This window comes from Epinephelus moara, chromosome 17, assembly GCF_006386435.1.
Source record: "Epinephelus moara isolate mb chromosome 17, YSFRI_EMoa_1.0, whole genome shotgun sequence".
In the NCBI taxonomy this organism is placed as follows: domain Eukaryota; kingdom Metazoa; phylum Chordata; class Actinopteri; order Perciformes; family Serranidae; genus Epinephelus; species Epinephelus moara.
The window spans coordinates 33,665,540-33,686,701 of record NC_065522.1 but is presented as its reverse complement, the minus strand read 5'-3'; the positions used below and the strand labels follow the sequence as shown (position 1 = coordinate 33,686,701).

General features: G+C 42.3%; 3 protein-coding genes across 6 annotated transcripts in view; all 3 read left to right on the top strand.

Moving 5' to 3' along the window:
• The window catches only part of LOC126403948 (low affinity immunoglobulin gamma Fc region receptor II-like), a 12,137-nt gene extending 6,669 nt beyond the window's left edge, over positions 1-5,468 (top strand). Inside the window, exons 3-7 of one of the 2 annotated variants that reach the window (XM_050066820.1) lie at positions 1,043-1,087; positions 1,209-1,471; positions 1,559-1,795; positions 2,634-2,762; positions 5,198-5,468. In XM_050066820.1, coding sequence (XP_049922777.1) covers positions 1,273-1,471; positions 1,559-1,795; positions 2,634-2,762; positions 5,198-5,265 — 633 coding nt within the window. In that variant the 5' untranslated portion in view covers positions 1,043-1,087; positions 1,209-1,272 and the 3' untranslated portion in view covers positions 5,266-5,468. Of the gene's footprint in view, positions 1-6; positions 702-1,042; positions 1,088-1,208; positions 1,472-1,558; positions 1,796-2,633; positions 3,554-5,197 lie in introns of those variants that run through there. The other variant, XM_050066821.1, reaches the window with a different exon arrangement.
• A 186-nt stretch (positions 5,469-5,654) lies between these two features.
• LOC126404124 (low affinity immunoglobulin gamma Fc region receptor II-a-like) lies at positions 5,655-14,400 on the top strand. 3 transcript variants are annotated; one of them, XR_007571402.1, is made up of 10 exons: positions 5,655-6,677; positions 6,880-6,924; positions 7,119-7,355; positions 8,508-8,753; positions 9,444-9,569; positions 11,138-11,212; positions 12,319-12,384; positions 12,543-12,640; positions 13,234-13,496; positions 13,544-14,400. XR_007571402.1 is itself a non-coding variant. In XM_050067133.1 (9 exons), the coding sequence occupies exons 1-9, from the start codon at positions 6,647-6,649 to the stop codon at positions 13,243-13,245; spliced, it is 933 nt and encodes a 310-aa protein (XP_049923090.1). In that variant the 5' UTR covers positions 5,655-6,646; the 3' UTR covers positions 13,246-14,400. The 3 variants fall into 3 exon arrangements, 2 of the variants coding, with proteins under 2 accessions (XP_049923090.1, XP_049923089.1); XM_050067133.1 differs by having other exon boundaries at positions 12,546-12,640; positions 13,234-14,400; XM_050067132.1 differs by having other exon boundaries at positions 13,234-14,400.
• A 5,526-nt stretch (positions 14,401-19,926) lies between these two features.
• The window catches only part of LOC126404730 (L-amino-acid oxidase-like), a 6,070-nt gene continuing 4,834 nt past the window's right edge, over positions 19,927-21,162 (top strand). The window contains exons 1-3 of the mRNA XM_050068124.1: positions 19,927-20,265; positions 20,616-20,839; positions 20,944-21,056. Coding sequence (XP_049924081.1) covers positions 20,247-20,265; positions 20,616-20,839; positions 20,944-21,056 — 356 coding nt within the window. The 5' untranslated portion in view covers positions 19,927-20,246. The remainder of the gene's footprint in view (positions 20,266-20,615; positions 20,840-20,943; positions 21,057-21,162) is intronic.

The following is a 21,162-nucleotide window of genomic DNA, read 5'->3' as shown; positions in this document are numbered from 1 at the left end:
TGCTTCATGTTTCCTTCGCTGTAAGTGCTCTCTAGAGGGCGCTGCTTTGCTTCATGTTTCCTTCACTGTCAGTGCTCTCTAGAGGGGGCGCTGCATCATGTTTCCTTCACTGTAAGTGCTCTCTAGAGGGCGCTGCTTCATGTTTCCTTCACTGTAAGTGCTCTCTAGAGGGTGCTGCTTCATGTTTGTTTCCTTCACTGTAAGTGCTCTCTAGAGGGCGCTGCTTCATGTTTCCTTCACTGTAAGTGCTCTCTAGAGGGCGCTGCTTCATGTTTCGTGACATCAGCATGTCAGCCTTGTTATTGTGAGCATATTAGCATGCTAACAGTAGCATCTAGCTCCACGCACTTCTGTGCCTACATAAGTCTCACAGAGCTGCAAGCATTGGTGGAAACTTTTTCTCAGGCCTCGCTGACACTGAAGAAAGTAGTATCAGTTATTTTAGTTTATTACATGTAAGTCTTTGTTCTTTGGCTCCGCCCACTGATATTTAACTTAACCACTGAGGTTATTTCTGCCACAACAGCAGCTCTGTGTCAGAGATAAGGTTTTCAAATTAAACCAAGAAACCTACAGAAGAAATAAGCCACACAGGAAGACAGTTCGAGACATCGCTTCACCTTCTTTTTATACTTAAGTCTGATGTTCAGACAGTCGGCAGCAAGTCAACATGGAGGTCACAGCTCTCTGCGTCACACTGTGTGAGTACTGACTTCGTCTCCACTTCCTGTCACATTTACAGAGACGATTTTAAATAAGATGTGATAAAGATACTTTAAATTATGGTATCAGGAAGGTTTCATGTACAAAAAAGTCTTAGTGACATCTCGCATCATAGATTTGTGTTTTCAGCTTTAAAGGCTGCCCCCCCCCCCCCCCCCCCCCCCAACCCTCATACCAGTTACTCCATTTTGGACGATGCATCTAGCAGTGGCTGAATCCTTTACTTCTCTCATCGTGTGTTTAAGAAGACAGAAACTAACAGAGAACATGCATTATTAGTTTCTGTGTGATGTTGAGCTCTGTTCCTTTGTCTCTCCAGTGGTGACTGTGTTTCTGCAGCTTGGTGCACATGCTCAGAGAGTTGGTGAGTAGCTTTGTTTGTGTGTAAAAGCTAAGAAGAAGATACCACTCAACAAACAGTACATAGTTGTTCCTGTAGTGTTAATTCAATTCAGCAGCAAACTTCTTTCTGTTTTACGTGTCAGATGAAGGTTTCTGGATATTTCCAACCAGACTGCAGCTCTTTGAATATGAGCCTGTCTCTTTCAAATGCGTCGGTTTTGCTCGACTGGGTGGAACATTTCAAGGAAGGGAAAAACAGGAATTTCGACTTGTGGTGTTTCGAAGTGGGGGACGTTGATCGAGTCGTCTTGCACCATAAGAGGTGCTTTTCAAGATGACAGCGGAGAGTACTGGTGCGAGGCTGGCGGGGGGAAAAGAAGCAACTCTGTGAACGTCATCGTCAGCGGTATGTTTACATGCAAACAGCAAGATTTGTTCTAATTCATGTTTACTGTAAAATCAACATTAAACTTGTGTTGTTCATCTGGTTCAGTGATCCTGGAGAGTCCTGCCCTTCCTGTGATGGAGGGAGATGCTGTCATTCTGAGCTGTAGAAACAAAACGACCTCCTCAACCCTCACAGCTGATTTCTATAAAGATGGCCTCCTCTTCAGGAGCAGCTCTACAGGAAACATGACCATCAACAGTGTTTCTAAGTGTGATGAAGGACTCTACAGGTGCAGAATCTCTGGAGCTGAAGAGTCACCTGAGAGCCGGCTGACTGTCAGAGGTGAGACACTGAGGAGTTACAAGACAAAATCATTTTCTGTTTATTGTTTGATGCTCAGCAGATTAAAGAAATGTGTTTGCCTTTAAGGAGGTATAATCTGGTTCAGTGCCAGCTCTGTGCCAGAAATGTACTGTACATAAAAATAAGTGTTTTTTACAACCGTGACACGTTTCCAAGTCACTTAAGCCCCATTCAGAATGGGCCTGCGACCCACCAGTTGGGAACCACTGATCTTGTTTATTGCATTTCTATCTCTCACAGGCTCTGCCCTCTACTGGACTCTTTGGGTAATACTCTTCCAGTGGTGGTCAAATGAACCATTTTCTTTATTTTCCAAGGCGCACTAGATGGCGCTCTTGGTTTAAGGAAAAAGGCTCAAGTAATGACTGTTCACTGCTTTCAACTAGTGATGGCCAAATGAAGTCTCATGAACCACTGTCTTTATTCTCTGAAGCCACTGGATGGTGCTGTCTGTTCAACAAAGGTTTGAAAGCACACTTCACTGCCAGACCTTCAGCCTTCATCTTTAAACCAAGAGCGCCATCTGGTGGAGTCAGAAAATGGTTCATGAAGCTTCATTTGGCCATCACTAATTACAATACTTTAACCTTCGTTACCTTTTGTAACCTTTTTGTTTTTTCTTGTTACTCATAAAAGCAGCTGCAGTACTGATGCTGTGTTCAACTGTCTCTGTCGAAACTCATCAGTCTGCAGTGAAACAGTTTAACAATAATGTATTTGATGTTGTTCTGATTTTAAATATCAGATAACATATAACACGCTGAGTCATCACTGTGTATCATGACGTCACCATACTAACTTCCTGTTGTCTGTGCAGCACCTCATGCAGAGACTCATCCCTCGTCAGACCACACGGTCCTCATCTTCAGAAACATTATCCCTCTTGTGCTGATGGCTCCGCTGCTGCTGCTGCTGCTGCTGCTGCTGCTGCTGGCACTTCTTCACGGTGGGAAACTCAGAGGCAAACAACAAAACCTCAGGTCCACGCAGAATACAATACAAGAGGCTGAATGACAGACAGAGTTTATTAAAAGCTGGTTCTGTTGATAAGATAATAAAGCAGTAAACATCCTGTCATGCTTCATCTGGGTGCTCAACAACCTTCTTGTTCGTCTCTACAAATCTTATTATAAACATTTGATCTGATCGTCAGGGCCCAGTCCTTCAGTCTGGATAACAATCTGGTTCTGGTGATCCATTTTATTTTCTTCCATAGATCATGTGATCCAGCTCACTTCTGTCCCAGTTGCTCAAAAAGAACTGGATAGGATCACTCTGATCCAGGTAGTACAGATTTTTAAGGGTTACCAAATCCGGATCACGAGTACTTTAATTGGGCTTCAGGGGGCGCCAAAATCCACACAAAATAAGATATCCTTAATTACCTCCACCAAGGAGGTTATGTTTTCGCCGGCGTTGGTCTGTTTGTCTGCAAAATAACTCAAAAAGTTATGAACGGATTTTGATGATATTAAAGTTGAATGAAATCAGTTGACACAAAGTGGATAAAATAATAAATAAAGTCAATCGTCTAACAGACTCAGCAGCAATACCAATTTGTAAAGATGGTGAAAATAGCGCCATCTGGTGGCCGGAAAGCAGGTCTAGTTCTACTTGCTAAATATTGTTGTAATTCTAAAGTTGAAATTAATGTTCTGTGTTGGAAAAAAAGAAAGTGAAAAATACAAATATATATATATATATATATATATATATATATTCTGTGTTGGTACAAAATAAAAACGAAATAAATACACCACCTGTTTCCTGGAATATTTCATGAGCAATAAATTCATTATTTTATCCACAGCCATGTTTACCTCACTCACACTGTCATGAGACAGACACAATAATTCATCTTCACAACACTGAAACATTTTTCAAATGTTGAGGCAGGTCAGCGAGCACAGAGTAATAAGTGTTTTTATTTCAAAACTGGAAAAAGTATGACAAACTATCTGCACTGGGCCTGACCTGTGGCCATCACTAACAAAACTCAAAAAGTAGAAAACTGGAAGTGATAAACAGAGTTATGAGAATAATAAACTGCATTTTCACATCACCATATTTACAGTTTCAGGAGTGTATTTCTGTGATAATATATTTTCAAGCATTTATTTCAAATGTTTATTTATGCTGCATTGTGTTTCATACATACATACATACATACATATATACATGTGTATATATATATATATATATATATATATATAAGTGAATTTTTTATTCATTAAAATTATAAAGAAATGAAATGTGCAATAAACTGAGCTGTGTGCTAAAGTCAACACATTCATTTAAAAAGGGACATTAAGAATGTTAAAGGTGATCACAGCAGATAAAACTGAAGTCTATGCACATGTTCTTAATGTCTTTCTTCTTTGAAGCCACTGGATGGCGCTGTCTGTTCAACAAAGGTTTGAAAGCACACTTCACTGCCAGTCAGTCAGCCTTGATCTTTAAACCAAGAGCGCCATCTGGTGGAGTCAGAAAATACAGAAAGTGGTTCATGACGCTTCATTTGACCATCACTAGTTTTTGTAACCCTGTCTGAATCCGGCCCTCTACTGGGGGACCAGGGTAATCCTGATGTTTTGGATCAGAGTAATCCTGATCCTGTTCAAATTGAACGACACAAACTGGAGGTTTGATCCAGATAAGAAACCTGATTGGATGATCTGATCTTATCTGATGACATCATCTGTTTTTCCTTTAAACAAGTAGATTTCAGGTTTGAATCGATCTGATTGGATCAATCCTGCCGGGTTACATTTGAACAGCCGGGCATCCCAGCTACATCAGCTGATCTCAAGTGATGGATCAGCTGATTGATGGAAGGGAGTCAGCTCACATGATTCCTTTCTAAATCCCATTCATGGCGCCCTATTTAAACTGGCCTGTCTACTGTTGCTGCTTCCTCTGCTAGCTGCTTTGCAACCTGACTCCACCCCAGCTCCTCCTTTTCATGCTGTGTCTGACTTACTAATGTCATTTATGTTTCTCATTGATGCTGCTCTGTTCTGTTCCCAGGGGTCTTTGCTACTGCTCTTTCTCTTTTCTGCCTTTCTATGTAGGCACATGGAAGGGCAGAGAGGCCCCCCAGATGGCCAAATATAAGGCTGCAAATGGAACTAAAGTATTCTTTGTGGGTCCTGGCTGAAATATAACATTTGCATGTTTCTTTGGATCATGTGAACATCTTTAAAATGATGTATTATATGAGCGTCATGTGGAGGTGGAGTGGTGGATGGTTTTGACACCTGCCGAGCTGCAGACTCTGCTCAACAGCAACAAACAACACAAAGTATGTCGATAGAAAGATGGCACTTGTATCTCCCGCTGCTCTGTGACGCACTGTTCAGTGACTGGTTGTTTGTTTCTCAGGGTGGAGGAGCAGAGGTGTCGTGTGCTGCGACTGCATCAAGACCTGCAGATTCTCAGAAGTCACATAAGTCACACATTTTCATGTTTGAATAATCGACCTTCACACTCTGTGACACCCTCTGCAGACTGACCACAGCGTTTCACGTTATGTGAAATGTGAAAAGCTGTGATATGCTTTGAAATGCCGCAAGTCTCACTTGTCTCACAAACAGAATTAAAACTAATTGTTGACTGTATTGCTATTTGGATCTGAGAGGAAAACTGTGCAGCATTATTTGAAACTTTAACTGCGGTTGAAGGTCATGTATGTGCGAAGCTATGTAGCATGTTTTTATTGAAGCATATGTAATAAAATTCTTCTGTGGATGAACTGTTTTTGTCAGCAGGGGGCAGAGTAGGGCCTGTCCTGTGTGTGTGTGTGTGTGTGTGTGTGTGTGTGTGTGTGTGTGTGTTTTGAATGAAAAGAAAGGAAGGAACCACAGGGGAAACATTGAGAGAAAGAAAAGAGGAAATCAACACACTGATGGTGTTTTTTTCTAGTTTGTCTGCATGTATTTATGGAAACCTGTGACCTCATCACCTCAGAGCTAGCAGCTAATTTGCATCTGTTGTCCCCTGGCAGGAAGACAACAAATAAACAAACAAATAAACAGAGCAGCAAAAACACCACATGAAACAGGACGATACAGAAAAGTCCTTCAGTGTGAGATCATCACAGACACAGTATATTCGAGGCAATCACTGCTGATGAAACTTCTGTGCTCACTTTACCTTGACGTTAGATTTAAAGGTTCACACTGCAGGGTGCACAGACTCCAACAGAAGGTGTCCCTCTCGATCGTCACTCGTGACCCATCAGAGGTGTGTGTTGATGTATTTATCTACAGAGATGTGTGTGGACCCCCACAGCGCTCAGCGGAGGTTGTGACCAGGTGTCAGAGTCACAGTCACACTGACCACAGAAAGACCTGCCAGCACTTGCAGAACAGACACAGGAGGCTAAACTGAGCAGAGCTGCCACAGAAGTGACTGCGTCTACGTCATCAGGATCATATGAGAAGATGTTAACCTGAGGAAATGATGTATCTCAGGATATTACAGTGACCATGATCCCTTTGCATTTTAGTGGTCAGGTTGGTCACACCTGCCTCTGTGCAGGTTGTTACACAGTCATTTATGCAATCATCTAACTTTCCTGTTTTATACATCATGAGTTTAAGTTCCTGGTTCTCAGGATTAAGTCTTTAGTTTTTGGCTCCACCCACTGATATCTGACTGAACAACTGAGACAGCAGCTCTGTGTGTCTGTCTGTCTCTGAAGGTCTTCAGGTTAAAGCATACATTTAGTGTTGCGTGATCAACAGCAGGTTGAAGCCACACAGGAAGAGACCACCTCTCAAGGCTTCTGGCACTTCAGTGTGATGCTCAGTCAGTCAGCAGCGAGGCAACATGGAGGTCACGGCTCTCTGCCTCACACTGTGTGAGTACTGAGTCTGTCTGATTAAAACTCAGTGATGAAGAATCTGTGATCTCTTTGTGTAAACTGTTTATTTTTATGTTAACTGTTGTGTGTCAGTAAGAGAGAGCACAGTGACTCTGGAGAGCAGCTGTAGGAGTGGATAAATCATATGGACGCCATGAACGTGTCTCTGATGTTTAGCTGCTCTTCTTTGTCTCCTCAGTGATGAACGTGTTGCTCCTGCTGTGTGCACATCATCAGGAAGTTGGTGAGAACCTGTTCATTTATGTTGTTAAATCATTTACCATTGTGGCAGGTGTGTGCAGTCGAGTGTTAATGACAGAGAATATGTTCACTTTATGGATCATAGAAATAAATTAAAGTTCACAGAAGTTAACATTTTCTATGCAGAGATATATTGTTTGTTTGAATGAGACTCTGTTTTGTCCTCCTCTGTTTCAGAATCAGCAGTGCTTCATGTCGACCCAAACAGACTGCAGTTCTTTGAGTATGAACCTGTAACTCTCCACTGTGAGGGGCCCAAAGGAGAGGAACTCTCATGTAAATCTACCAATACGCTGAAGTCAACAGGGTCGTCCTGCACCATCAAAAATGTTTTTCCAGAAGACGGTGGGGAGTACTGGTGTGAGGGTAAAGGAGGAGGGAGGAGGAGCAACAGCGTCAACATCACTGTCACTGGTACGTTTGTATTAAGACAGCGTTTCCCTGCAGTGCTCCACGTCCTGCATGCTTCAGATCTCTCCCTGCTCCAACACAGATGGTTTCAATCATCAACTCATGATGAGGCCCTGAAGCTGCTTGATAACAAGCCCATCATTTAAGGTCGTGTTTGCACCTGCTAATAACGTGTTTCTGCCATCCAAACACAAGTGAGCAACTGATCACTCTTACTCACTGTTGCTGCCCCGCTCACAATTATTATGTCTGCACTTTTGCTAGCTGCTCAGTAGCGTGCTCGCTATTCTCGTTAGCGGTTGTGTGGGTACAGCTGGCGATATCGCTCAGATCACACACTCCTGTACGTTCACTTCACACTATGAACACTGTGTACTGCTTGTGTGGTGCACTCATTTCAGCAGGGTGGTGTTGTCTCAAATCGTGCACTGCCTTCTTGCACTCACCTTCACCTCTTCTTCTTCTTCTTTTCAAACGATGGATCACAAACAGACGGTGCATCGTTATCACCAACATTTGACCTCTACCTCCACCCACACATAAACCAAACTTGCACCACAGCGTCAGTGCTGATTGAAATGTGGCGCCATGGCTAAGAGCAAATTAGGTTGCTAGGGAATGCTAACGTTAGCACTCACATTATGGTTGGTGGCACCGAATCATCACAGACACACAAACATCACTGACGACTTCTATTCAACAACAGTTTTGGTACTTGGAGCAAAAACATGTCGAGCTAACAGGCTCCTTGTTGTTTGCTACGTCACAAAGATGGCGACCGTTGAGGCTGAGAAGTGTCCGTCATTCCACACTCAACTTTTGGACCGTTTTGAGTGTGTCAGTAGTACACTGCATGTTCCTGTACTGTGCAGTGTGAACACACTTAGTGCACTTACAGAATGAAGGAGGTGATCTGAGACACACTGTTTGTCTAACTCAACTCAACATGGGTTAGTTATAGAGCATAAGCACACTGTCATCAAATCAGCCACCACGCTCTGCATCAATGACATATTCTGCGTGTAATCAGGCCCGATCTAGAACATGCAGGACATGGGGTCCTCCGGGGAGGTTTGGGAAACGCTGCATGAAGACAACATGATTTATCATAAATTCAGTTTAACATGAGATAAATATCAAACATGTGTTGTTCAGCTGGTTCAGTGATCCTGGAGAGTCCTGCCCTTCCTGTGAAGGAGGGAGACGCTGTGACTCTGCGCTGCAGAAACAAGACGACCTCCTCAACCCTCACAGCTGAGTTCTTTAAAGATGGCCGCTCCAAAGGGAGCAGCTCTACAGGAAACATGACCGTCCATCATGTCTCCAAGTCTGATGAAGGACTCTACAAGTGCAGCATCTCTGGAGCTGGAGAGTCACCTGGGAGCCGGCTGGCTGTCACAGGTGAGTCACTGCAGTGTTTCTGCATTGTGATACAAACACTGCTGCAGTTGTTGAATCTGATTCCCCATTAAAGTACCGTCAGAGTCCCGTCAGGCAAAGTTTACATGGCTGATTTAAATATCTGAAATAAGGGTGCTGATATTGTAAGGGCCACGTCTTTTATCTTTGAGGTCAGCTTGATTTGACTCCAACATTTCCAGTCACAGTGAAGTGGAGCTACAGCTCCAGCTGGACGAGGACATCTAACTGGCCTACTGTCCTTGTCCCAGTATACAAGCACGGGAGGGGAATCCATTTATTGAGCCAAGTATGTGCGACTCCTCTACGATAGGTGGAGATATGCCCCCTTTCAGCTTGTTAGTATTGGACCTTTTTCCTGTTGACCTATTACGTCACAGACCAAACAATGGACAAACAAGTTAGCTACGGTTAGCTAGCAGCTAACTGGTACCATGGTGGACAACTTTACAGCTCTGTACATTTGGTCCGTCCAAAAAGTCACGGCTATGGATGTAGATCCTCTGATGTCATGGAAACAGACTGAGCTGTGATTAAACTTTATTGGCAGACAACTGTTGCTTATAGAAAGAGCATGAAGAGAGAGCACACAGAGGAAATTATTTACAAGGCTTCTATCAGTGTCCTTGCAGGAGCCATACTAAGTTACAATGCCTACTCTTGTCACTGCAGGAGATCACAAAGAGACCACTCCCACCTCCTCCAGTTCTACACCATGGATTGTTACGACTCTGTTATTGTTGGTTCTGCTGATGGTGGTGGGAGCACTTCACCTCGGCAAACGTTACTGGAACAGAGGTACGGACACTTTTTTTTATTTATTTTTTATTTATTTAAAAGGGACAATGTACAGCTCAAACATAAATGTCAACATTTGATGCACCGTACCAGATTATAGCTTCAAGCTAATTCGCGTCTGTAGTCCCTTGGCAGGTCACAGTAAAAAATACAGTACAATAGCAAAACAGATAAAAACAGCATACAAGGATAGACAGAAAATAACAAGCTACTCGTGCACACACACACACACACACACACACACACACACACACACACACACACACACACTCCAAAAACCAAGTTCTAAAGACCAAGTCTCTCTAATAACTTTGCTGCTTAAAGCACTCAGCGCTGTTGCTGCCCTGAAAAGTGCACTTTATCGTAAGGGAATCTCTGAACCGTTATTTTGTGAGATAAGCATATCAAGGATTTACACTTCACTAATAAGATCTGAGGCAAAAACTGAAGTTAAAGTGTTTTTTTTCTTTAATCAATTCATTTTATTTTTTTGCTTTACTCACCTGCAACTGTTTGACATCAGTAACACTTTGACACACCCAGCAACAGATTTGGCCAAAAAAGAAAGAAAAAGAAGAAGAAGTGGGGTTCACTTATTAAAATAGAAAAATAATTAAATTACAAAAAAGAGAAAAAGGGGACCCACTTATTAAAAAAAAAGTAAAAATAAAAACACTTTGTGAAACTTTACTTAAAAACAGGTTTGTGAATATACTCTACTCTATACGCCACAGAATTTAAGGACATAATAATAGTTTTGCTCTAATTTTGCGAACAGTCGGCTGTTCACTTTATAAGTGAATCCAATCAGTGTGACATTTCAAAATATCCTCACACAATGGCTCATATGATATCCTATGTATTAGTAGCCCATGAATGACAATACATCCTTAATGTAAAGTAACGTAACGTAAAGCTACAGTGGTTAGATTTAAGAAAAAAACATGGTGAAGACGTAACTTAAAATGACTCAAAGTTCAAAAGGTCCTGAACACTGGTCTCCAGGGGAAAGTCCTCTGTTTTGTGACTCATTCACCGCCCCACCCTGCCTCCTAACTGAACTGCTTCCTTCGTTACTCCCATCAGCGCATTGGCCACACAATCGCAGCCTTCCAATAGACGTGAGTTATACACATGACACAGGCTCATCGTCATGTGGGATGTGCATTAATTTTGGTGCATTGCTTTTCAAAGGAAAATGCACAAACAGTGCATGAGAACAGTCTGAATATTTGCAGTCATAAAACAAAGTACAGAAAAAAGAGGACAAAGTGTGGAGGCTGTTATATTTGCTGTCTCAGATACCTTCATCTTCTGTTGATGTTATTATTCCTCTTTGCTGCAGTGTTGGACAACCTGCCCACACTGACGCTCCGCTCGAGCTCAGCTGTGGACCAAACATGTGAGAACACAAACCATCCGTCGAAGAGCTCTGTTAAAAACCCAGACGACAAAGTGCTTCAGACAAGGAAGCAAATTAAAATGATAGTAATGAATTAATTAATTGTCTTTGTGTTTGTCTGTCTGCAGTGTCTGTTATGTGAACTGATGCATGTTATTTGTTTCAGCTTCTGTAGAGGCCGGTGCAACTGGTGGAGACAAAGGGGTGTATGCTACCGTAACAAGAAACAGGAAGAAGAAAGGTACGTCACCAGGCAGTGTTATTTTTGCTTTATACACACGTTTCTATCTCATGTTTAGCACCTACCACAGCAAACAACATCTACGTCGTATATTTAATCTGTTAAAAAGTTTAATCTTCTTTTAGAAAGTATCGTTTGCTTTACAAACTCACTGCCTTACCCTTTAGTACTAATGCCAGAGTTAAAATATGACTATGGTGTATCAAGCGTAAAAAGTTATATGATAATTACACAGTACAATTTGTTTGCCTTTGTCTCAGTCTTGTAAGATGTGTAGGTGCTGCTGATAATTTGAGCTTCCTGGTTTCAAACCACAACAGACAACCACAGAGAAGACAAGGGCCCCTCAGTGTATGTGGGGTGGAGCTTATGAGTTAGCTACAGAACAAAAGGGTTACCCATTCCTATAACTTTGGACATGCATTCAATGTAAAGTTAAAGTTTCTGGATCATTCTGTATTTGTTGTCTTTTTTGCCGCCCAACAGCAGCCCAGCGCCCAGATGAAAATGTTGGCATTGTACATGTCTGCAAACCACGAACACGTTGCATTTGTTTGTTTCAGACGTATCATATCGTATCGTGGCCCAAATCAACCACTGGGTTAAGGTATATTTTACGGCATCTGACATATAAATTTGTGTGTCATCTGCATAATAAAGAATAAAAAATCCAAGTAATTAGAAAAAATACAATCAGAGTACAACAAAATCAAAATAAGACCCAGAACTGAGCCCAGGGGTACCCCACAAAACAGAGACCTGCAGGATGAGTGAGGTCCAATATATATAATACAGAGTTCCCCACATTTTAAAGGAGCAGTCTGACATTTTATCTTTTATTCCCTTTTTTCTGCCTTCGATAAGAAAACTTTCACATATCTGTGTTTTAAGTGTGAAGCTGGAACGAGGAGGTGATTAGCTTATCTTGGCATAAAGCTTAGTATCACCAGTATTTACCAAAATGTGAAACTAGTCGTGATACAATGAGAAACATTCAAGGAAACAAACAGATTTTCCAACTCAACTTTATATTGATCTGCAGCATCATCACAGATGATGTTGATATATTCATCCATCAGCTGACTGACACTGTCTCTCTCCATCAGATGATGATGCATTGGCGTCTACACCCGTCTACTACACCTTGGGCCTGGATGACACTCAACAACTGGGTGAGACTCATTTTGACTGGAACGCAGTTTAAATGGTGACTGATGTTGGGAGGAAACTGATATCAGACACACCACCAATACTGTGAAAATAAGTCATTGGATGTTCTGTTGAGTCAATATTTGTCAACACTGTGACATCATTTCATCTGTTTTCATAGCAGGACCAGGAGCATCTACCACGACAGCAACACCTGTTCCCTCAGCAGGGACCAATCCATCTTTAACGGACATTGCCTTTTACTCTACAGTCCAGTGGGTAAGATCTTTAAGTCACATTCATATCATGAGGGATGGGTGGTAGAGTTTCATCATTGGAAAATTTGTGATGAAGAGATGGTCACATGAGGGTTGTGACATGGTGTACATTGACTGTATATGAGCAGCATGGTGGCGCAGTGGGTAGCATTATCGCGTCACAGTGACAGGGTTTCTGGGGGGAGCCCTTCTGTGTGGAGTTTGCGTGTTCTCCTCGTGTCAGCGTGGGTTTTTGTCCATAACTGAAGAATTCATTCACTAATTCTGACCAAACTTGACACAAATGTCTAACAGGATAAAAATAATGAAGGTCAAAAGGTCAAAGGTCAGCTTGACTGTGACATCATCATGTTTTAACGTCATATCTCAGGAACAGAAGGGGAGACATTTGGTCAGATACTGAATTGGTGACTCTAATCTTGAAACTGTGCTGATTGTATAGATCTTCTGTGTGTGAAGCATCCATGTTTTCAAAAATGTCTTTGAGAAATATATTCATGCTGTTTTGTAACTTTTCTGCAATGCATTCTGTTTTCACCACCCTGACACACTTTGTCATGTGTGTTTGTTGTGTGTTGTTGTTGTGTCTTACAGCCTACTGGGTGACTGCTGATCAAAGGGGGAGCTTGAAAAGACGTGCTCACCATTTGACACAGTGCACCTGAATTAGCAACGCAATGACATGAGTGAAAACACAGAAGTAACACAGCCCCATACTCAAAGGTATCAGTGTTTGTTTTAGCAGCTTTTAGAATTTAGTCTTAAGACAAAAACGTTTTATTAGTTTGTCGCATTTTAGACTTTTAATGATGATGTGTTAATACTGTGTGTGTCATGTCTCCAGCAGTGTGTGACAGGTTGTATAAGATAATGTGTGTGTCATGTCTCCAGCAGTGTGTGACAGGTTTAAGGGCTGATTTACGAGCACACACTTACTGATCATCATCTGAAAAGCTCAACATCTCTCTATTTATGCTCTCAACAAATAATGTGAGCCAACTAGGATTTGTCCCCAGGTTCATTGTAAACTCTGACTTATCCATGTGACTGTTAAGAAGCAGAAACATAACTTGATTAAAGCCTGAATTCTTTCTTCATCTGCAACATGTTAGAGTCAAAGATTAAAACTGGACTCTGAGCTCATTCAGAGAAAACTGATCTGATTCCAGACTGTCTACACAGATAAATGAGCCTGTTAGACAGCAATCAAATGCTGACCTTCTCCAGACAGTCCAAACTGAGTGGAGACGTGTGGGGAGGAGATTTAAAGACGGGCGGGTGGCTGCTTGCTCTGCTGCTAACAAGCGGAGCTAGCTGCTAACAGCCACCACTGCAACTAACAAACTCCACAAATCCATTCAGCAGCTCCACCATCCACAGTCAGACACACACGGCTGATTATTTACTGCTGAATTACAGCTCACAACTCGCACCAACCCAAACATCCTGGTGCAGACTATTTACTGGAGTTTGCAGCCTGTCAGTGCTCCGAGCTCATACTACTCATGTGGCAATAGAAAATAACTGCAAGCCTTCTGCTCCTTGTCCAACACTGACACTTCTCATCAACAAATATGAAGCATTGATGTTATCATAGCTTTCATTATCTAGTTCTAGTTTTAACTTGTCGACGTCTTGTCTTTGTCACCAAAAAAAAGGTTGTTGAATACTTTCATTGTCGTTTTTGTAAATGAAATTAGCACTGTATCACAAATGAATGTTCATTTCTGTACAAATAATGTATGAATTAAACATAATAATGGAAGAACACACTGAGTTGAGAGACAATGCAATTTGTTGATAAAGTTGGAGCAGCCATCTGTACATGTGTGAGATCAGTGGATAAGCTGGACTGACATGGCTCTAAGTTCATGTGAAGCGTTTTAAACTGCACTGATGTGGTCGTGCACTCTTCATCTGACTTCGCGTGTCTATTTTTAAAAAGCACCAGTTTATTATGGTCTGTCAGTTTAACCAACTGGTTCCATCTGTGTGTGAGAACTGTTGACAGGAACTGGTCTGCTGCAGCTCTCAGACGCGCTCACTGTGGTCAGCTGCTATCTTAATGGTGTCACGTTTATCTGAAGCACTGAGTCTGATTTTAACAGTGTCTTATGTGCACTATCTCGTGAAAGCAGTGCGTGGGTCATGAAAGTGTGAATGTTCCTGATGAGAAGATACGTGACAAGTAACGGCGAGTACAGAGTAGAAAGGTCATGTGTGTGTCAGAGGGGTTTGTTTTTTTATTGGTCTGTGACACAAACGTCATGTGTTTATCAGGGTCCTCGTCACTTTGACCTGGTTGATTTTTACTGATCTATTTATTCTTATTTATTTACTTATTTTTCGTCTATTTATTGAACTTTTTTAGACATTTTATCAGTGTCATGTATTTTAAATCCTTTATTTATTTCTGATTGATAACTTTTAGTCATATATCTAATATGCGTTTAAAGTTATCTATTAAGCAATTTATTTCTATTTATCTATACACTTTTATTTATGTATTTTTTTATATTTATTTTATTTTATTTTTATATTTTATTGCTATTTCAGTAATATAATAGTTCATTCTTATTCCATCTATTTTTTTAACACTTTTATTTTTTAGGTTTTCTTACTTATATTTCACCTCCAGTGTTTCCTCACTGATGGCGTTTCCTCGGTTCGCTCAGGTCGTCGCACCTCGCGCTGGTGTGTGTCTCGTGTCTGGATGTGATTTGGCCTGACTACGTCTACGCCTGGCACCATGTGTCTCCATCAGGGCATGATGGTGCCAGGTGTGGGTGTGGTCGGGCTGCGTCGTGTCTGGACGCGGTCTGGAGGCGGGATGCGCTCCGGTGAGAAGTGCATGGGGGTCCGTGTCACTATGACGCAGCCCAGCATTTGTCTTTTTATTCTGTGAGGCACTTTGTGGTGCAGTTTATTGTATGAAAATGTGCTATATAAATAAAGTTTGGTTGACTGATTGATTGATTGAAAGGCTGTAATAGAGTCTCGTGAGCTCAGGTTTCACACACAGCTCGTGCAGTGTACTCCAAGTGCTTTTTCTCCAGTCGTATCCTCAGAGCCTCCTGAAGACATGAATTCCTGCTTAAAAAGAGACGTCCACAGACACAATGTCATGCTCTCATAAGTGCACTCTGCTCAACCTGTTCTCAGTTCATCAAGTACAAACCGCAAATGTGACCACATTAAATGCTTATGTGACCGAGCCTTTAGGGAGACGCAGTTAATGGTCACTTTGTTACAAAAAACAATCTGAATTTGTCAGAAGGATCAAATTACAAATCACACGCCAAAGTGAAAGTATGGATCTGTCAGAGAAGCAGAAGTGCCGGAGGTGCCGCACCTTCGTCTGGCTAACACTGGAAATATGAGGCGGGCTGTGGTTTGGCAAAGGAAACCCAGGATGACTCAATCACTGAAATGATGCTTTGTTTATTTCCTGCTTTCAGTTCATATTTTGGCAGCGTTCCCAAGAAATGAGTTCACACACACACACACACACTCGCAGAGGATGATGTTGTGTTAAGGGTTTTTACTGATCATGGGACCAAACCGGTTATTTTACATCAGCTGATTCTGAGGTGCCGGTCTTTAATACCAAATCCTGATTTACAAAAATAATAAAAATACAAAGATGAAATTACAGGAAGTCATGCTGTGAAGCCAGTTCATGATTTCAGGTTACTCCAGCAGCAGGTGCTGACATTGAAGCTCCTCACACAGTAAGAGCCTGACATTATTATACGGTGTCGGCTCGTGTCAGAGGCAGGGGCAGGTGAATACTAAAGGTGCCGTCACCCACAGGGGGCGCCACAAATGAGGGAAGAGCGTTATTATTTTTTACTAAAACTGTTACTGCTTTTATTCTGAAATACAACATGAGGTCACAACAACAGAACTCCCTGTCAGAGCCCACTTAATAAGATAAGATAAGTTATCTGACGTGACGTCACATGAACGCTGAAACACGCTACATCGTTATCATGTCAAAACGACTCAACTACCACGACACTGCTGAGAGGATCAGCAGGAGGAGAGCTCATTCAGTTAGCTGTTAGCAGTTAGCAGCTAGTTATTGTTACCTCTAAGCAGCTCATGGAGGTTGCGCTGATTTACATTGTGAAGCGTTCAAGCTCTACTCAGTAAAAATGAGCACTGGGTGAGTTCTCGGGTAACGTTCTCCTGATGTGTTCAGCGTAATCTTGTAAAATGTAGCTTTTGGCTCACCTAGGGCATCGAACGTGCTGATTATATTCTTCTTAAAGTTCTGTGCAGGTTTTCTGTTGTTGAAGTCGTTCTGTATTCGTGTGAATAATATCATCAGCACATGACATTAAATGTAAAAGTGAGTGTAAATACTGAGACACGCTGTCAGACAGAAGTGTTTTTCTTCCTCTCTGTCTTCTTCATGTCATCAAATAAAGAAAAGAGACACGGTTAATAACTGACATGGATCTGCACGAGGCAAAATGGGAATTATGTAAGTATTTTCTGGCTGAAGTAAGACTGAAGACACTTCAAAACATTAACTCAGTGACAAACCTAATTTTGTGATCAGGACTTTTATTGGACTCTTCAGTCTGACCTGGTTTGTAGTTGATGGGCCAAGACATCGAGTCCCAGAGCGCTGCACAGGAAGCTAGTTCCCCACTGTGCGTGTGGTGTCTGTCTGAATAGCAGAATATGAAATGTGCACATTTCCTTTCCTTAGTTCCTCCATTTATTCCTCGTCTGTGACTCAGACCCATTGAAGACTTCTACTTCTGCTTTTTCAGCACAAAGTTTACACTGGCACAGTTGGGGAAACCCAGGAGCTGTCACTGTGGTGAAATGAGGATAGGACCGTATTTACTGGACTTCATATCGATGTCACAGAAGGCCTCAAGCAACATTCTCTTAAATTTCTCCGGAGCTGTCGGCATTAATTTGTTTTTAACTGCATGATGCTATTTTCGCTGCTGCCTGACTTTCAGAAGCTGTAGATGGCTGAGTTTTAAAGCTACAGTGATGATACTGGCATCGTATGAAACTCAAGGAATCCATGTTATGTTAGCCTCTCAGGAAACCCGGTCTCACTCCAAAGTTCTGGGGCTTGTGACTTGCAGCATCAGACACTGACGAAAAAAGCTGCCCTTTAATGCCGGCATGATGCGCAGCAGGTTGCCGTTACACTTTAACGGCACTCGGCAGTGACGGGGAAAAGCAGCAGGACAAGAGCAAAGCTTAAGGCGGCGAAAGTCCGAGTTGTGGTGGATGAGTCCAATCAAACACCAACTTTCACCCGGGAGAGCGGTGTTCATGTCCCGTGTTCCTTTTTCCTAAATGTAACCACATGCGTGAGTTGTTGGAGGAAAACAAAACATCAGTTGGTGGTGTTGTACCGACGTAGTGCTTTTATTTTGAAAGAGACTGTAAGCAAACTGTACATTTCCTGTGAAAACAGAAGTGTATTTTGAAAACAGACAATGCATGTAACAGGCTGAAGTTGACACGGCATCCCAGAACGTCAACAACCAACACACCCAGGGTACCTTGGACGTCGTATGTGGACGTGGAAAGTCCATGACCAAACGTGGACATGTGACGATCTCTCCTGACCTCTGACCTCAAGATATCTGAATGAAAATGTGTTCTGTGGGACCCTACGACTCCCCCTTTACAAACACGTTATCTTAGTCCCACAGTTTTGGGCACAAACAATGCACTTTTTTTGCATGGGATGTTCATTACAGATATATGAGTATAAAAGCTTGACCCACAGTGCTGAGCTACACCTCAGATTAATCTTTAGGTTTCCAGCTTTCAGGTGACACGTACCACCTCTATGTAGCTTATACTGTTGACCTGCTGTCTCCAACAAAACATCCCGTCCCTCCTAAACAAAGAAAACAAAAGGGGTCTACAGTGTGTGGGTGTCAGGGTTCATCGTGTTGTGTCTCTTCCACCACGCTGCTCTGATCTGAAAGACATAAATCAAAAAGGACATTTCTTTGCCTTCATTTGTCTCCCAATCAAACTGACGGCCGGAAACACTGTGTAGTAGCAGGTGTTGTCCCGTGTGTGAATACTTGAGATGCCACTAAAAGAGGTTGTAGGAAGAAGTTCTGAAGTTGCTGTTAAATAAACTAAAGTAAATGTGATTGTTCAGAGTGTCAGCACTGGAGTTACAGAAAGAAATAATCAAGGACTGAGCAATGGCAAAACATTTGTGATGCTGTTCATGTCAGCAGCAGCAGCAGCAGCAGCAGCAGCAGCAGCAGCAGTAGACCAAGTATTTGGATCCTTTACTTAAGTACAAGTACTAATACCACCCTGTAAAATACTCTGTTACTAGTTAAAGTCCTGCACTGAACATGTAAGTCATGTATGTAAGTAGAGGTACTCCGTACAGGAACATTTAAATCATTCTATTAAATCAATGTAACTAAAGAATAAAAGGAAAAGCAGTCGGTCATCATATCTGAGAACCATGAGATGTTTTGCATTAGAAAATATTTCTGTAAATCTCTCAATTGATTAATCATTCCAGTTGCACTTGTTTCATTTCCTGTGGCTGACCTCTTGCACTCCACCCCCATTTTGTAGCAAAAACGCCTAAAATGACATACCCAAATTAAAATGACTGTAGCTTCTGAACCGCTCTGACTACATGCATGCATGAGGTCTTGCCAGAAAGAAAACTCTCTGAAGTTTCTTGGGAAAGTGTCAGAAACACTCTAGGTGATACAGAGACAGAGTAATGGGCCTCTGAAGTCAGTAACAAGTTGAAGATTTTGCCTAAAATAAAATAAAAAATGTGTTTCAGGATGAATAACTGTCTGTGGCTTCATCTGAGCAGGTAAATGACACTGTGGGGCTGTAGGCACACTATCAATGAACACTTGTTTCAAATTTGAAGAAGACTGCTCAAAGTAAGAGCAAAATAAGAGCAAATCTATTCTTATATTGTGATTGATGGAAATTTCTCTCACAGAGATTATGACTGCAATTTGCCATGAAGATTTTGCTTCAGTGAAACCTGAACGCGAAACCTGAAATTAATAATATAATGCAAATGTCTGTACCAATTATGCAACAGTTCAGGTTTATGTAATGGAGACCCTTCGATGGACAATGGACATGTTCAAGGACGTGACAAGATAGGGTTGATCAAAGTGCTCTGTTAGCTCCTCTGAAGAACTGCTGTTACGTTAGCGGAAGATAATGGTCACACCCTCTCTGACCTCAGCAGTTGTCAGAGGGTATAAGACTCTGACATGCCATGTGTTTCCCAGGCCAATGAATTCCACTAGACCACTTTAAGGTTAGCTCAGCCGAAATTGAGGAGACTTTGCTGCAATTCGTATGCAGTTAGGGGCCGTCTGACTGAGCGGCGGCGTATCATACCACCACGGAAACTGGTTTTAAGCGTCAGTGGCCGAAGTCACCGACAACTTCGGAATGAGAATAGACTCAATATGTAGACGTAAAAGGCCACTGACAAATCGGCATCATGTGACGACTTGGGATGAGAGCATGTTGAATATTCTCAATGTTCCTTAAATTTAAAACAGTTTCCTTGTGTTGGACGAACAATTCGTGGATTCTTTAAAAACAAGATGCTTCCGTCGTCTTTCGGTGAGTATACTCTCGACCACTCGTGAAGAAACGTTCTTACCTGTGAAGAGAGCAAAATCAGAACTAATCATGGAGACGTACAGAAATGAGAGGAAGTATGTGTTTATATTGTTTCTCACATGAGGCCCAGTGTTTGGAAGAGACATCTCTGACTCTTGGACTGATTTTAAATCTGTAAATGTGATAAAAGGAGGTCAAGTACAGTGAAGGGTCTCATGTCTCGTAGCTCAACTGGACTTTGGCTCTATAAAACTCTATTACACCCTGGTATCTGTGCTTCAGGTAAAAGAATCAATAGATGTTTAAAATGCTTTGATAAAGGAGTGCTTCTCTGTGTGTGTGTGTTTCAGTTGCTGTCAGTGTGTTGCTGCTCACGCTGCAAGCGAGCCACGCCGCCGCCGTCAGCATGAAGGAACATCTGGCTGATTGTCTGCGGGACAAAGACTACGACGAGCTGCTGCAGACTGTGAAGACTGGCCTTCCGCACATAAACACATCTCATCATGTCGTTATTGTTGGAGCTGGCATGGCTGGACTGACGGCTGCGAAGCTACTGCAGGACGCAGGACACAGGGTACATCCAGCAAACTGATGTTATAAATGCCATTTCCCAGTGACATCAGCAGCAATGTCGACAGGAGTAGTATTAACAGTATTCGTGGTATCTGCTCTGACAAGGTCACCATATTAGAGGCTAATGGTCATGTTGGAGGACGAGTGGAGACCCACAGGAATGAAGAAGAGGGCTGGTATGCTGAACTGGGAGCCATGAGGATCCCAAGTCATCACCAGTGAGTTTGTGTTTTTTCAATTTCAGTTGAGGATTTACGTGAACATGTGCACACATCCCCCCCCCCCCCCCCCCCCCCCCCCCCCCCCCCCCCCCCCCCGCGGGTG

Bases quoted from the DNA above. Each gene is read 5' to 3' on its own strand.
- LOC126404124 (XM_050067132.1), top strand. From the start codon at position 6,647: ATGGAGGTCACGGCTCTCTGCCTCACACTGT. The intron at 6,678-6,879 runs GTGAGTACTGAG...TTGTCTCCTCAG, and splicing joins GGCTCTCTGCCTCACACTGT to TGATGAACGTGTTGCTCCTG. The intron at 12,385-12,542 runs GTGAGACTCATT...CTGTTTTCATAG, and splicing joins GGATGACACTCAACAACTGG to CAGGACCAGGAGCATCTACC.